General features: G+C 35.1%; 1 protein-coding gene across 3 annotated transcripts; it reads right to left on the bottom strand.

The window, feature by feature from the left end:
• Positions 1-314: 314 nt before the first annotated feature.
• Positions 315-18,143, bottom strand: syt17 (synaptotagmin XVII). Of its 3 annotated transcripts, XM_058770704.1 has the most exons (8): positions 17,907-18,143; positions 16,212-16,229; positions 15,129-15,277; positions 9,465-9,616; positions 8,768-9,384; positions 7,695-7,815; positions 7,118-7,273; positions 315-1,683 (listed from the first exon to the last, which is right to left on the bottom strand). In XM_058770704.1, the coding sequence occupies exons 1-8, from the start codon at positions 17,919-17,921 to the stop codon at positions 1,487-1,489; spliced, it is 1,425 nt and encodes a 474-aa protein (XP_058626687.1). In that variant the 5' UTR covers positions 17,922-18,143; the 3' UTR covers positions 315-1,486. The 3 variants fall into 3 exon arrangements, with proteins under 3 accessions (XP_058626687.1, XP_058626690.1, XP_058626688.1); XM_058770707.1 differs by lacking the exons at positions 15,129-15,277; positions 16,212-16,229; positions 17,907-18,143 and adding an exon at positions 12,396-12,414; XM_058770705.1 differs by lacking the exons at positions 15,129-15,277; positions 16,212-16,229; positions 17,907-18,143 and adding an exon at positions 9,759-9,880.
• Positions 18,144-18,447: the final 304 nt, after the last annotated feature.

Here is an 18,447-nt window from a genome sequence, read left to right as displayed (position 1 = left end):
GAAGCCTTAAGAAGCCATATATTATTCTTTCAGGTTTTTTTTTTTTTTTTTTTGGTCAGGAGAATTTTCTTGTGATCTCATATATATACACTCTCAGAAATAAAGGTACAAAAGCTGTCACTGGGGCGGCACCTTTTCAAAAGGTACACTTTTGTACCTATTAGGTTCAAATATGTACACTTTAAGTACTAATATGTACCTTTAAGGTACTAAAATGGACTCTTTAGGTACAAACATGTACCTTTTGAAAAGGTACCGCCCCGGTGACAGCTTTTGTATCTTTATTTCTGAGAGTGTATATACTGTATAACACATATACATATAATATTTGTTATATCTCGTATGCTCAGCAAGGCTGCATTTATTTTCTCAAAAATACAGTAAAAACAGTAATATTGTGAAATATATTACAATTAAAGAGTTTTCTATTTGAATATATTTAACTAAAATATAATTTATTCATGTGATTCAAAGAATTCTGAATTTTCAGTCACATGATCCTTCAGAAAGCATTCTAATATGCTGCTTATTTCATTTGTGTAGAAACTGAGATACATTTTTTCCCCCCAGGATTCTTTGAAGAATACACATTTTAAAAGAACAGAATTTTTCTGAAATAAATATTTTTGATGAATTGAATGCATCCTTGCTGAATAAACATACTCTTTTCTTTAAAAAACATCTTCCTGACCCCAAATGTTTGTGATGTTTGAGAGATGACATGAGAAATAGTGACAAGATACAGAAAAATCACAAGAAAAAAAAAAAATCTTTAAAATAATGCATGGCCTCTTAGGGTTTGTGTAGACCTCAGCTGCCATAAGTGCAAACATTTACCAAACGCACACTCACAAACACTTAAACACAATCAAAGATCAATATGTGCATGAAGAACAGTGATACGGGTCACAAAACACAACCAAACCAAGCTTTGGTGTAAAATTGTACTTGAAACATTCAAACCAGGCAATAAAAATCTGTTGCCACAGATTTCCAACTACTTCAAAAACTGCAATCATATTGAAGTCTGAAAAAAGAAACAATATGATTATTAAAACACTGTAGACCAAACCAGTGGTTAGGTATGGTCTCAACTGTCTGAGCCTCACAGCCGCTCTTCCTCTGGACGCCTGAACGCAGCCGAGGATCAGATGATGATGAGATCACTGAGCTCCCATGTAAGATAGTATCAATGTGATAAAAACAAAACATGGACAGCAGGCTTCTGCTCGTCATCATAAACAGAAAAATTCTCTGAGGTCTTTTCTACGGTCTACATCTCCCCATTATAATAATGGTACACAAATAACACCAAGACAGAACCCACTATTCTATAGAGAATAGATCTATTAGTTTATGTTTCATACTAATAAAAATGATACAAAGAAATGCTGGGACACTCCCAGATGTTTGTGTTTTAAGTTTTAGGTTAAAGTTCTTTTCCATAGATCTCTATCCCACCTGCAGTGACTGTCCTGTGTTAGTATTATGTGACCTCGAGGGAAGCCGGAGAGACGCGGTCACATTCGGCACGGGAGTGCAGGCTGTGCCACTGTTCCACCGGGGTGCGCTGAGAGCCCAGGAGCCGGCGCCAATGCGTGGTTTCCTGCGGGCCTGTGGAGAACTGGCCGATCACAATGCGACCAACAAAATCGTTGCTACTCTTCACGTTATGCCCGTAAACTAAGAAGGAAAAAAACATAAAAATCAATGTTAAAACCAGTCAGATCAAGACAGTCTGTTTTCTCCAGAGCTGATTTATAGATGAATCGAAGTCATTCCATGACTGATGAACTTTACACAGTTATTGAGCCACAATGAGCTGATTTCAACAGAATAATGACTGTTTACTGTCTTTTTTAAAGCTGCTTTACAGCAGAGTTGAATTCGGTTTACATTATTGAATCATGATTCTTCTGTTTATTACTGTAAAGCTGCTTTAAAAGCGTAATGTATCAATAAGGTTAACAATAGGTTAGCAATAATGTCTGCTTGGAGTTTCCATATTGTAAATGAATGAAGCTTTTCCCTCTCTATTCATTATTTTAAGACCCACTTTTACACACGAAAAACTAAAACTACGACCATAAAAACATGAAAAAAAAAAAAAAAACTGAAATATGATATTTAAAATATTAAAAATATTACAAAAATATAAAAAATAATAATAAATGTTAAAATAATTTAAAAAACTACATAGACATATTTAAAAAATGAATATGTGACCCTGGAGCACAAAACCAGTCTTAAGTCGCTGGGGTATATTTGTAGCAATAGCCAAAAATACATTGTATGGGTCAAAATTATCCATTTTTATTTTATGCCAAAAATTATTAGGATATTAAGTAAATATATCAAAACTTAATTTTTGATTAGTAATATGCATTGCTAATAACTTCATTTGGACAACTTTAAAGGCGATTTTCTCAATATTTAATTTTTTTGCACCCTCAGATTCCAGATTTTCAAATAGTTAAATCTCAGCCAAATATTGTCCGATCCTAACAAACCATACATCAATGGAAAGCTTATTTATTCAGCTTTAAGTATTAACAAAAACTATAAGAGTAAATCAATCATACTACAATAATAGTAACACAAATGTGTCCTCTCTTTTCTTTGTCTTATTATTCATGTTTTTCTCTGCCTCAATCCAATTTTCTTAATGGATCGGGTCAGAGCACGAGGCCCTGTTAATTTCATCATTGCTCATAAACAAGATTGAAGACTTTTCTTCTCTGTGATTTTCCCCCCTTTCCTGTTACTGGCAGTGGAGTGCTGGGAAAATAGCAGGAAGCACAAATAATATTGTCACAAAGCTGAGAGGTGCCAGTCAATGATGCAGCCGCACTCCAGACAAGGATCTCGCAGCATCACGACTTCAGCTGCAGACCAGAGCTGGTGATACGCTGTCACCAAGCAACATCAGCTCTCAAGAAGCGGTTTATTCTACTGCATGCCAAGGACTCCTTCACCTTGCTGTGGCTAAAGTTTACAGCTAAAGCTGTTATTACTGCCTACAGGAGCGAAAGCAGTATTTATCTTGGCTACACCTTTTCCTCATCACTATATGAATTCAAGGTGTGTGTTAAACCACATAAAAAGAATGGGAGACACTCCTATTTATAGCGGAGAGCTGCTTTGAAAACCTTCAGATTGGATCAGCAGATGCTTTTGGTGCACACACACCATAATATCTTTAATGAATCAGTTAATTCAGTTCATAAAATCACTATGAATTACTCAGCGAATGATTTAAAGATAATGAGTCAAGTTTGAGCTGTCATGATGGTTAACAGCAGGGAAGATCAGTGAAAAAAAGAAAAAAAAGTTCTTTAGAAGACTTTGTAGTGCGTATGTTATGATACGTTTATGATGTGCTTTTGCCAGTGTTATTTTAGTGTCACTGAGATACTAATACAGTCTTTATTAATATTTTAAATATGATTTTTTTTATATTTAGTTCAAGTTTTAGTAATGTTGTTGCATATTTTCTTAAGTCCATATAGCTTTTAATATGTTTTTCAGTTTTAGTTATTTTAGCACATTAAGTTTAATCTAACTGAAACTGAGAAATGTGTCCATTTAGCTTAATAAATAAATAAGTTTAAGTTTTTTTTTTTTTATATGGTTTATTTCAGTTAACATTTATTTTGAGTAATGAGAGAGCTATTTTATGGTTTTATTTTTCAGTAACTACAATAACCCTGGCTTTTGCATCTTTTTTTAAGTTTAAAAGCTCAGTCCCCCTTCAATGTAACTGCACGGAAATGAGCAATCAGCACGTTATCCAAAATTTATCCAAAGTCAAACGTGTTTAAAAAACACGAGTGTGAATAAATGATGACAGAATTTTCATTTTTGACTTTTCTCTTGACTATTTCTGTTCAGCAGGAATAACTGAAATAATCCCACCTCAATATAAAACTTTCTTCTATGTATAATCCTATAATTGAAATAAAAGAGTTTGTTAAACCATGTCCATCTGTCTTCATGCTTTGCAAAATACATGTCAGTTAGAAGACAAACACTGAGCTGTGTTGATGGCTGACATCATGAGCTGGAAGCAAAGGAACAGGCGTGGTGTGTGTTTGGAGCAGACACATGCACTGCACTCGCTATGTTGAGCTGATCACATTACCGGCTATGTCACATTCAACGGTCCTGAGGGAACTCTACTGCTCGGGCTCGTTCATATTTGATAAAGCCAGAACTGTGATGAGGTACAGATCATTACTGCTGGTTTAGGATGGGAAATTCTGAGGCAAAGGCATCAAGAGTTCTCTTATCATGCATGAATGTCTCCTACTCCAAATGCACAATCATGTATCAAAGGAAGCGTATTTGAAAAGTAAAGTTAAGGGAAATCTCTAGCTCAAAACATAACCAACATGAATTATGCTGAGATGCTGACCTAAACACTATCATTTACCCTCTAAATATCTGATTACTTTATTCTAAAACATTGGATGTTAGTATTACATTTTAATAAAAAAACAAATAAAAGTAAAATAAAATAAAAATAATAATATACAAATTATTAATGTAGTGTTCATATTATTGTTGTTATAGTCATTATTATAATTGCATTTTTATTATTAGAATGTTAACTAAACTAATATCTGATTGCTTGATTTTAAAAAATGGATGTTGTATCATTTTAATAAAAATGTTTTAGTTAAAAAATAATAAGTAGTAATAATAAAGACTACATTAATTATTTTAGAGTATTATTAGTAGTAATATTATTAAAATCTTACAAACATGCAGTTTAAATTTTTTTTATCAGATATTACTTTAGCTAACATTCTAATAATAAAACTATATTATTAGTTATTTTATTAAAAATGTGTGCTGTCAAACGATTAATCGCATCCAAAATACATTTTAACATTAACATTTTACATTATAAATGTGTGTGTACTGTTTTATTTATTATGTATATATTATGCACACACGCACACACATATATACATGTAAATATTTTGAAAATATTTACATGTATATACACATTTATATATTTATATTATTATAAATATATTTAATATATAAACATAACTATTTTTCTGAAATATATACATACATGTGTTTGTATTTATATATACATAATAAATATACACAGTACACACTCATATATTATGTAAACAAAAACTTTTATTTTGGATGCGATTAATTGTGATGAATTGTTTGACAGCACTATATGTAATAACAATTAATATACTACTACTACTACTAATAATAAAAATGTTAATTTCGTGTTACAGATTAATAATACATTTTTATTATTAGTTAACTAAAGTAATATCTGATTACATTATTTTAAAACACTGGATATTTGTGTTATATTTGAATAATATTACTAATAACAATAAAACAATTATTAATGTAGTCTTTATTATTTATTTATTTATTTCTATTATTATAAAGGTAACTAAACTAAAATCTAATTACCTTGGTCTACAACATTGAATGTTTGTATTATATGTAGTATACTCATGCAAATACATGTATGCTGCTTAGGTACTTTAATAAAAAGTCTGTGTAAGCACAATATAAAATATACAGAGCAGTTCAAAAGTCGCAGACCACTAGTTAAAGCACTCCACCTATGATTATGGGTACTGGGCACAAATTGGACCCCTTCCAATGTGCATAGTTGCCTGATGGGATTCATGTTGAACAGAGCCAGAAGATCTGTTTTCACTCCCTGCTTATTGATAGCATATGGACATAACACCACCATTAAATTCCCATTACCTGCTCTGTCAGCGGGATCCTTCAGTTAAAGTGATACTTGTGAAAAATGACACTAGGAATTGCAAAGAAATAAAAGTTAAAGAACTGATAAAAAAGAATGAGCTAAAGAAGAGAAAGGGATACAAAAAGAGAGAGAGAGAGAGTCTCATCGAACAGACCAGGAGTGAGAGACAGAGGCCCAGCAGGGGTGGGATTGCAGGCAGTGTTTGATTGCAGGGCTTTGTAGTCTGAAACATCAGAGAGAAGCGGTGGGCAGGCAGCCCTGGATGGTACGACTGGGAGAGACACATGCTGACCAGTCTAGATGGGCTACAGGAGGCTGCGCTCACCCTTTAGCGTGAGATATACCTGTCTGTAAATATCACTGTTGACTTAGCACTGATTAAACCTGAGTAAACCAGCATAAACTACATGTTGGGCTGGGCTTACTGCTCTGTACTGTCTCAAATGGCAGGTTATGAGCGCAGGCCACCATCAGCCCTATGCAATCACGGTGCATGGCTGCACCTGGGTGACGAGTGCAAATATTAAATGTCAGTGTGTACCAGTGCATAAAATCTCTGCATGAGCAACTGTCCGGGTCAGCTTCTGACTGGCAGCATCTGTAATTGAATAAATCCTATTGGAATTTAAATGAACCTTAATGAGGTGCTCCATGGCCGCCCTGGGTCACAAGCTAGATTACACTAATTGTGAGGAATTGCTACAGATCACCTGGTTAAAAATTGACATAGGCTGTGAATTTGGATTAATGGATTCATTTAGTTAGAAAAATATTATCACACTAAATGTGACCCTGGACCACAAAACCAGTCTTAAGTCGCTGGGGTATATTTGTAGCAATAGCCAAAAATACATTGTATGGGTCAAAATTGTCAATTTTTCTTTTATGCCAAAAATCATTAGGATATTAGGTAAAGATCATGTTCCATGAAGATATTTTGTCAATTTCTTACCGTAAATATATCAAAATTTCATTTTTGATTAGTAATATGCTTTGCTAAGAACTTCATTTGGACAACTTTAAAGGCGATTTTCTCAATATTTAGATTTTAGATTTAGATTTAGATTTAAGTATTTTATGCTCACCAAGGCTACATTTATTGGAGCAAAAATACAGTACAACCATATTGTGAAATATTATTACAAATGAACTGTTTTTATATTTTAATATATATTTTTAACGTCATTTATTCCTGTGGTGGCAAAGCTGAATTTTTCGAATTTTTCATTACTCTAATCTTCAGGGTCACATGATCCTTCAGAAATCATTCTAATATGCTGATTTGCTGCTCAAAACATTTCTTATTATTATCAAGGTTGAAAACAGTTGTGCTGCTTAATAATTTCAACACAATACCTGTGAACACAAGACTGACTTCGCACAGTTCATCTTGAGGTACACGGAAGCTAAAGGACTCGTTGTAGCAGGGGTCAATGGTGCCCCTCATACAGGACGTTTTCTTAGTCTTCATCAACTTAAGGCCTGTCACCAACTGCACCTTAACAAAAGGATCTGGATATAGAAAAGAAACAACTGGGTTAAAGTTAACATGAATTGCTTTCTGAAACAAATGTAGTTTTTGTAATGTAGCATATTTCTCAGTGAAATGGGATACTCAATGGGGGAAAATCTGGGCAGGACTTGATTTTATCCATCAGGAACTGATTAGATCATGAAAGTGTGCATTACATACCAAAATGGAGCAAGACCAATAGCGAATTTGCTAAAACAAAGATTAAATAGCTATTTGACTATTGGTTAACTTTATCACATGGCATGTGTGGCCAAAGTGATGTCAGCATAAAAAGAAAGTTGTTTCAGAGACAAAGCAAGTTATCCCATCACAATACTTTGCACACTTCTGCATAGATTTCTGTAGTCACTGAAGCTCTTCTATAAGTGGAATGAGAAAAACACGCTAAAATGCATTTACCTGAGCCTTGGCACATGTCCGTCTGAAGCAGCTGCTTTGCTCGGATGATGTCCACATTTAACCTGCCAGCACTAGGCAGGTAGTTTAAGGATAGAAGAAGCTCACCAAGCTCAACCTCATTCTGAAAATCATCACACTGAGAAATCAGTGTCTTCATAATGATGTCAGTAAATTAACTCTTTGTGCATCTTTTTAAGTGTGAAAGACTGCAATTAAAGCTCAACAATGAATCAAGGGTCATAAGGGTCAATTTTTTTAGATTTATACATCATCTGAAAGCTGAATAAATAAGTTTTCCATTGATGTATGGTTTGTTAGGACAACACTTGGCTGAGAATGAGATACAACTATTTGAAAATCTGGAATCTGAGGGTACAAAAAAATCTAAATGTTGAGAAAATCGCCTTTAAAGTTGTTAAGTTCTTAGCAATTCATTAGCAATTAGCAAAGTTCAATTAGCAATTCATATTACTAATATATTTAAATATATTTATTGTACGAAATCTGCAAAATACCTTCATTTAACATGATCTTTACTTAATATGATTTTTAGCATAGAAAATCAATAATTTTGACCCATACAATGTATTGTTGGCTATTGCTACAAATATACCCCAGCGACTTAAGACTGGTTTTGTGGCCCAGGGTCACAAATTATATTTTAAAATATATAAAAACAGAAAACAGTCATTTTAAATTGTAATAATATTTCACAATATTATTGTTTTTACTGTATTTGTGATCAAATAAACACAGCCTTTGTGGGCAGAAGAGATGTCTTTTAAATCATATTGACCCCCACAATTTGAACAATAGTGTAGATTAATATGTGGCTGAGCATGACTGTGCATATAACACATCCTAAACACAGAGCTAGGGCAAGAAATATTTAGGAGTACTATGGTGTGCATACTTATAAGGCAGGACATTCTGAAGTATTGCTACAATGATTTCACATTTTACTAAATAACTTAATTTAATTCTGCATGACCTAACTTCTCAGTTATTGTGCAAGTGCCACACCTAAAATGACTGAAAAAAAGAAATAATGTAACTCAAGCAAGTGGTATTACCTGAGAGCTGGGCACCAGGGCCTTCCACCAGTGTCCTCCCTTCACTAGATCAACCTCACTAAGAGGAAGAGATACTTTCCCAATGACGCAGTGCCGTGAAAACTTGTCAAAGTCAACCACGGAGAGCAGCAGGGTGCGTCTCTGCGCCTCCAGGAAGGGGACCTCAAAAGTGAAGCGCTCTTCAAAAACTGGATTCTGGGTCTTGCGTTTAACGCCGGTTTGCCTGGAGTTCTTGTGGTCGGGCAGTAGGCTCATCTTCACGTAGGGGTTGGAGTGGGCCATGTCTTGGCGAGCACCATCGCATGTTACGGGAGGGGGCAGGTCCCGGGCCTCGATGACACGCACGATGAGATGAGCGTTGATGAGATCGTACTGTGTGCTGAAGTGCAGCATGCCCAGTTGGTAGCGCCCCAGGATCTCCTCATCCGTCAGAGAGTCAACATCATCGCTGCAGGAGTCCAGAGAATACAGACGAGGCTCCAGTTTGCGGAAGTAGTCATCTGACGGTGTCGGGGGCTTACGCAGGGGCTGCACCACTTCCTTCCGGGGTCCCATGGCCCAAAATTCAATCGGCTTTACATCCACCATGGGGGAGCTTGGCCGTCGGGCGTTCAGACCTGCAAAATGGGAGAGCCATTAGGCGAAATTCAAGAGATCATTCTATTCTGTATAAATTGAGAGTTGAGTCTGGACTCACTGGAGAGCTGGCCTGCCAGGGTGAAGGTGGATCGGGACGTTTCCGAGGAAGGCGGCCTGCAGTTTGTAGTGGTATTAGTTTGAGTAGGTGAAGCGTGGTTCTCAGCCATAATGTGAGAATTTGTGACTTTCTCGTCATTGCATTCATTGACACTGGAAGAGATGAGTTTGTTAAGCCTTAATATAGCAGTACTGATGCATTCCTTGTGGAAAATGGCAACATATGTTAGCTTTACATTATTTGTTCAAATATTTTGGGAGTTAATGCTTTTTAAAAGAAGACTCTTATGCTCACCAAGGCTGCATTTATTTGACCGGAAATGCAGTACAAAACATGTTGTGAAATATTACTACAATTTACTACAGCAGGGTTCCTCAAATCCTTCCCTGGAGGGCCAATCTGCTGCAGAGTTTAGCTCCAACCCTGATCAAACTCACCTACCTGTGATTTTTTAATGATCTTGAAGACTCTAATTATCATGCTCAGGTGTGTTTGATTAGGGTTGGAGCTAAACTCTGCAGGAGTGGGCCAGATCTGAGGATGCCTGTACTACAGTATTTGAATATATTTAATTAATTAATTAAGAAACATTTCCTATGTTAAAAACGGTTGCGCTGCATAACATTTTTTTCTGGACACCGTGATAAAAGTTTTTACTTTTTTTGACCAATTCAATGCATCCTCACTGAATTAAATTTTCTTCAAAACATAAATAAATGAAATAAAATCTTAGTGATCCCAAACTTTTAAAGGGTAGTGCATTTTATACAATTTTACCCAAAACAGCTATTCCAGGTACTGTATTCTATTTTTTCAATTTATAAATCCCTTTGAAATCGAATGCATCAACCTTGGATTTGCTAGCACCATGTTATACTGTTTGAGCTACTGGCTATGTTAGCATCTTCACAATCAAAACTTTCTTATTTACTTGCTAATTGCTGCAAATATACCACATTTGGAAGCGGGAACATACTTTTGCATAGCAATACTACTGGGATATTAATTCATACACTGCTAAAATATGACAAGAAGCAGGGTTTCTTTACCAACGTGGCCTGATAATAAATAAAAGCAGACAAATATATAATAGGCTATAGGCTAAAAAATAGAAGCATTCGACATGAACTGAAAAACAATAGTAAAAAACATCTTACAATCCAACACTCAAATTTGTTGTGCATATCTGACACTGTGACTGAATCTGCTTCTTAATGAATGTGCAATCACATTATTGCCCAATATTGTGTAATATTTGTTGCAACATCCTGTTCTAATCTGGCTGATCTGGTTGTTTTCCAACTACAGAGGTAAATATTCTGCGCGGGATATCTTTGTGCAGGCCTGATTCCGAGTCATCCCTTGGGGATCATCAAGGACCCTTTGTGTCCATGACTACAGCTCAGAGGGAGATAGTTGTCATAGCAACGGACGATTCTAAAACAAATGGCCTTAGGAGCGATCCGAGGCAATGAGAGTGGCCGGACTTATAGGGTGAGATATATGTCATGACTGTACAATCACAGTCTGGAAGAACATGTTCTATTCCATTAAAGATGCAGCCCTTGCATCTCCAATATGTTATGAATTGAATACTATGATTACATTGTTCCTGGTGCTCATAATCAAAAGTCTTGCAACTACTCCAGCCATTTGGTCCCTGTTTTCGATTTTAAACAAACATTCAATTCCCACCCAGCATGATCTCAGTCAAACCAGCACAAGTCAGTAGTCTCTGGTGACCACATCGACTCCATTCTTTAAACAAGTGTGAATGACATTTCACAACAGGAAACTGCTGATTGGTGATAATGCGTATTGCAAAATGGAAAAACAGACATCTATGGGCACCTTTGTTTAGTCCTGGTAAAAGTCATTTAATGATGTCATTAAAAATACACTTAAAAAAAGCCTGACAGCCTGTGGTGACTGCTTGCATTCAAAAAACAAATTATCCCTGCTAATATATGAATCACGTCTCCATTTAAATCATATTACCCTTGCTGTTCCTGCATGGGAACACAAATAGCTCCACACCCCAGTCATTAGGAGCTTGAGTAACAGAGACTAGAAAAGCAGTTTCCTAGAACGTCTCAGGAAAGCCATCTGTTGCATCAATATCGCTTCCATTAGCCCACAAAACCAATGACTAAAACTAGAGATGCATGATTTACCACTTTGTTAACAGTAGTTAAAATTAAGCAGGTTAATTGAAATTTTAAGCAGTCAAAGAAGCTTACACTCATTAGGCGTACAGTATATTATATATATAGTGAGAGAGAGTGTGTATGCAAAACCGAGGAGTAAAAAGTACTAAAAAATTTTACTCAAGTGAAAGTACAGAGACTCAGTGAGGTATATACAAATATCTGGCCAAAAACATACTTGAGTAAAAGTAAATCAAAACAGAAAGAATAATAATAATAAGGGGATTTAACTTTGCTACTTCAACATGCTTCCTCAGATTTAATGTTGAACATTTGAAGCCAGACATTTACCTGATGAAAGTCATAACTGAAGTAGAAATGTGTGTGCTTGATGCATGAAAACAATGATCGCACGTTTGAGCTTCCGTTTACCATATTTAATGCGCATAAGATAAAATAAAAATGTAATGTACTTTTTAAGATGAAATAAAATTGTAAGGAGTAAAAAGTACTGTTTTTTTCTTCAGAAATGTAATCAAGTAAAAGTACAAGTAGTCAGTTTAAATTGTACTTGAATAAAGTACAAATCCCCCAAAATAATACTTAAGTACAGTAATCAAGTAAAATTACTCAAGTATTTTACACCTCTGATGTAAAATATATATATAATATGCTCCACTGCACTCTGAAGAATATCAGCAGAGATCTTCATTAATTCATTAATTGATCATAATTCCAAAGATATGATATCTGTACACTTAAATTGAAAATACAAAACAACCACCTTAATTTTTGAGATAATAGCTGGATACCACATGCTGAATTAAACATGACATGTCAATGTGACCGTAGTGTAATATTCCACTGTTGGCATGCAATGGTATTCCATTCTAGAATATAGGGTACAACGGGGCTAAGGGCGCATTTGATATCATTTTCATCTAAACCACTAGATGGCACAAAAACATGGCTTAATTAGCACTTTCCAAAACATTCACTTTTCAAGATGCACGTGTATATTTGTCTGATTTTTGACGCGATCGCGCGCAGCAGCGCGAAGTTGATTCTGCGCTTACTTGATCTAATATTTTATATTTTTTTTAAATGCAGTAGATTCAGAAATCATCGACATTTTGCTCGTGTCGACTAACCGGCAAAATACCGGAAGTGGCGCATTTCACAGACGAGAATCCATAAAACACATTTTTAGATTATTTTCCAAGGCTGCATGATATAATAAACCCATTTAAAAATCATAATTAAGCATATAATTGTGAATTCACAAACGCTATGATTTAATAAAAGAATTATATGCGATGCAGTTCTACTACAGTATGCGCTTTAATTATTTACATGCAGTAGGTTACGTTACGTTCGTGAGTCACACAGCGGCTCCACAGAAACTGTTATCATTTACATGTGTGGAGCTTCTCAAACTCCATCTCTGCATGTTGTTGTGAGTTTGGGTTTATTATAGCCTAACGTTCATCTGGGAACGCAACGTGCGCCATTTCAGCAGATTTGTAAGGTAAATAATTTATAAATCTACACAAACACAGGAGAATACATCGCGATTTCAAAATAAAAGCTCAAACCCTTATTGAGTTTACACGTTTTGATGTCCACATATTCATTTAATTACAGTGGCTATAGCATTTCTGTCCTAAAGAAATGGCCAAATATTAAAGATTAAGTGGACATTTAAATTAAATGGTGTTTGGTCAATATTAAACAAGGATTAGATCGCACAGTAATGTGTAAAAACAATCATCAGGCTCCCTGCGCTCCCTGCAGGGCTTTGTTGTTATGCGTAATGTACATTAGCTCTATTGTTTATAATACTTTATGTATTTTAACAGTTTTGTTCAATAAAACCATATGATACACCACTTCTGTAGTACAAATTTATTTCTTAAATACTGATTTCATTTGATTAGTAACTTATTCTTAATCTATTTCTTATTCTTCTTGTTTTTATTCCGTTGTTTTAATTAGAAATGTTAAAAGCTTATATATATATATATACATATATATATATATATATATATATATATATATATATATATATATAAAAGATTACATACTTTTAATAAAGTTACAAAATTCCCTGTAAATCACTTTAAGGAGTCAAATATTGCCTCATAATGGGAAGGTTAATTTTTGATCAGAATTATTGATTATTGATTAGAAGGTGCTCCTAAATATTTGACTGTGCTCCTAATTTTTTAAAAGTAGAATTATCCGGAGTAGAATTATCCTTTCCCAAGTCCAAGTGTTAAGAATTAAGATAAACATTATTGTTCAAGTGTAGTGTAATTGAAATATTGTCCATAAAATATCTTTATTTCACAAAAAGTATATTTTTACTTCATCAGAAAATATAGATGTCCACAGTGGTCATAAAGTCCCAAGTCCTGAAGTTATTTTCAAATTTGAGTATGATATCACAAAATAGGTTCCTAAGCTATCATGGCACGTTCCCAAAATTGCAACTATGATGCTCTAAAACGCCAATTGGTATTCTATTTAGAATTTATTATATGAACATGAATGTACTTACTTTGTACATTATGTACATCATTTATTTTCCTTTGAGGGTCACATCACCTGACAGCAGCATTTTTTCTGCAATTACACATTTTAGGCGCAGTGAATAGCACATTTTTTCTTAAGGGGGGCCTTTAGCCCCGTTGTACCCTATTACTACACGGATACTGATACTGAATATTCACATTCTTAATTTATTATTTAATTGGAATGTCAACTATTATTTACACAAAAGTGAACAAAAATGCAAAACAAATGTACTTATTAACTTGCATTAAACTTATCAAAAGTCATAGCAAAGATATTTATAGTGTTACAAAATATTTATATTTCAAATTATGCTTCTTTTGAACTTTTTATCAAAGGCTCCTGAAAATAACTTATCATGGTTTCTACAAAAATAATTAGCAGCATAACACTGTTAATTATAAGAGATCAGCACCGATCAGCAGAATGATTTGTGATGGATCATGTGACACTGAAGATTTGCCATCACATGAATAGTGTGAATATTTTAATATTTTAATATTTTAAAATACATTACAATGTTAAATTGTAATATTTTACACTATTCTATGTTTTCATTTAATTAAATGCAGTGAGCACAAGAGGCTTAAAATATTACCAACTCTATACACCTGTGTATAGTATAGTGTATAGTATAGTAATAAAAAATAGTAGGTAGATATGCAGTTCATACTGTGAATTATTCAATAAGCAGGAGGCTAGTATTCCATTCCAAACATAACCAGAACACACCATCCATCATCAACAACGAGCCTTTGACAACTGATACCTTTGGGATTGTTTTGAGATTTGTTCAGTAACACTGTGTATTCAATCTCAGTTTGTCTCAATTTGAGCCTGACTGTTATGATGAGAGAGTAGACAGATGAGATGAATGATGAATTGTTCTGGGTTATTTGTGAAGTGTGAGCATTGTTTGTGGGTTGTATGGGTGTGCACTCACAGCCATGATGGAGTCTGAGCTGGAAAAGGCCCCAGAATCTCCACCTCCTCATCAGCGGGCTGACAGCAGCTGCACTCCCAGCACCACTGCCAACAGGAGCGGCACGACCAGCGACACAACAGGAAGTCAGACAGTCTTGACAGAAGACCCTGAGAACAAGATCACAAAGGGACACAAAGACTCTCCAGTAAACGGTGACTGCAGACTATACATACAGTACATGGCATATTATGATGATAAAAATGGTAATGAATGATCTGTGCTTAAGGGAGTTTTTTGTAATTCTCTAGTCAACTGCTGTTTGAAGCCAAAAAGTCTAAATGTAGAATGAGCCCCAGAGAGTTTCTTACATATTTATAACAGAATAGAGAGACTCTATTCTAGTGGGACAAATCAGTGCTAATCCACCAAAAATTGAGTGATTTAATTAGATATATACACCACCAAATTTATGTTTTAAGGAAAATAATACTTCTATTCAGGATGAATGCATTAAACTGATCAAACGTTGTACACAACAATAAGTACATCTAATGTCAGGAAAGATTACTATTTCAAAAAGTTAAAAAAACAAAACAAAACAAAAAAACGGTAATGTAAGCACAATTTTCTTCCCCATGGTGATATGTTTTCAAATAAAACAGGAAGTTGGGCGGGACAAACATCCCTTAGTCACTCAGTGTGACCGTTATTAGACCAGAACTGAGGCCAGATGTTTGGATAGAGGTCCTTCATGAAAGACATATTAGTCTTTTTACAACACAACTTGCTTCTCTTTGATTTAGACCGACCGACTCCAAAGAGACAGAAGAACACAACAAAATCATGAAGATTACTCGCTCCAAAAAGCCAAGCCACTCTCACTTCCACTGAGGCTGAATGTGTGCATAGTTGGTTAAATAATGAATGACTTGAGACAGGATGCTGATGGTTAAAAAAATAAAAAATTCAGCCCAAAAGACAGAAGGAAAAGGTCAAGATACAACACTGATTTTGTAAACACAATCTTTCCCTCCCTAAATCATCATTAATGAACAGATATGATAAAATAGGATATTGAATTAATACATTTTCTGTACATACCTCATTGATGGGTTCCAACTGCCCTTTTTCAAAGGTGGAGTGCAGCAGAGGGTCGAGGTCATGTACAGGAAAGAGAAAAAAAAATGTTTAGTGAGTGAACAGGTGTCTTTAATGAACTTTCACTTTTTTGTATTCATATAAAAATACAACCTTTTAATAATTAACATCAATGAATCCTGTTAGAATACCTGTTTGCATAATTTTATTTAAAAAATAATAATATAAAATGTTTTTTTTCTCATGCTTATGTTTTCTAAGACATACAATATAGTTCAAATGTTTGAGGGTCAGTAAAATCTTTTCTTTTTGAAAGAAATTAATACTTTTTTTTTTCTTTAGCAAGGATGCATTAAATTGAGCAAAAAAGTGACAGTAAAGACGATTTAAAACTTTATATTATTTTATATTTTCTTTTATATAGTTATATTTAACTTTCTATTCATCAAAGAATCCTGAAAAAAGTATTACAGTTTACAAAATAATATTAACCAGTACAACTGCTTTGTCGTCACAGGAATAAAATACATTTTAAAATATATTAAATTATAAAAAGTTATTTGAAATTGTAATTTTACTGTATTTATTTTTCTGAGATAAATGCAGCCTTGGTGAGCATAAGAGACTTCTTTCAAAAACATTAAACATTTTATCGACCCCTACCCTTTGAACAGTAATATGTTGCTAAGTCACATGCTAACTGATCTGTAAATAAAAAAAATAAAAATAGTTGTAATGTTAATGCCACCACCACTAAGTATTGATCAGACTATAAGGGACAGGGTCCAAAACACATATTTTATAAGATCAACACATCTGATTGCTTATCCACTCATGCCCCCTCCCCTCCAGTTATTTACCCCTTCCTCTCAACACTTGTGAATATCTACAGGTTGATTTCTCTCCAGTTCCCCACCCCCTGTTCCTGCTCTCAACCTCAGTCCAGCTCTCTTGCTCCTCATCAGTGGCCCAATGTTGTCTAAGCAATTAGCTGTGGCTGTAACCATGGCAACAGAGATACGAGCTCCTGGCGCTCCCAGCCCGCACCTTGCTGCTGCTGGCTCAGGCACAGATGACGCATTAGGGTCACTAAGATGGGGGCACTGTCCCTAGGTCCCACTGGTCCACACGGCCAGTTCCAGCAACTGCTATTCATTCCCATACCATGAATCACAACGCAGCATACAGACCACAGAGCTTAAACATCAAAAACAAACTGCATTCACACTTTAGACTCACAAAAAAAAAAAAAAAAAAAAAAACGTCACTGATATGTATATCTGTTGTGATCGAAAATATTAGTAATGGATTTACTCATTAGCCTAAAATTAGATTTGTTACTTGAAGACATTCATTGATTCTGCTAAAAAGACTCTGTAAATCTATACAATATCCTGAACACCACAGAAATCAATGGCCATTTAGTTTTTAACACACATAAAAAGATTTCCGCAGACGTAGTTTGAATATGAAATCATCAAATCCATATATTCCACAAATAATAAGACATTAAAGTGAATAAATACACACTAATAATACACATACAACTGAAACGGTTTAAGGCCTTGACCAGAAACAATCATGAGATGAAAGATTCAGAATCAGATAATGAACAAATGTCAGAAAGAAGACAAATATGAAGATGAAAAGTGTAATCCAGAAAGATCCGGATGGGAAAGAGTGTGTGATGGGACTCACCTGTGTGTACGCCATCCTCCTCTTACTCTCGCCCCACTGTCTCACTTCCCATCCAGAGCAACATGTCACTCTCTGGATCCAGATTTACTCAACAAAACAGTGAAAGAGAGAGAGAGAAAATCTGTAGATGTGAATCGAGTAATGAATTCAGGTCTCTGTGGACTTGGTTCCTCCATCCATCCTTACTTCAAGAGTGATATGAGCCAAATACAAAACAACAAACAAACCCCCTCTCCCTCTCTATTAGTCTATCTCTCTCTCTATCTCCTCTTCCTCCCCATCATCTTCAATCCCACCCACCCAGACACTCCTAATCTCCCTCTCTTTCCTGCCTAGTCCTCACGAACGACACGCAAGACAGCCAGCTCTCCTCTCCTCTCCTCTCCCTGGAGAGAGCAGAGCCCTCCTCCCCTCCTTCCCCCTCCTGCCCTGTGTTTCTTTCAGAGACCAGTGACTCATCCAGGTTTGCAGAAGCACTGATGGATATCAAATCTGTTATGTGCATCCTTCCCCACCTCCTCCAGCCTGTTTTTACAGCACC

This window comes from Onychostoma macrolepis, chromosome 03 (assembly GCF_012432095.1).
Source record: "Onychostoma macrolepis isolate SWU-2019 chromosome 03, ASM1243209v1, whole genome shotgun sequence".
Lineage (NCBI taxonomy): Eukaryota > Metazoa > Chordata > Actinopteri > Cypriniformes > Cyprinidae > Onychostoma > Onychostoma macrolepis.
Note: the sequence above shows the minus strand (reverse complement) of the source record. Positions and strands in the feature narration are given on the sequence as shown.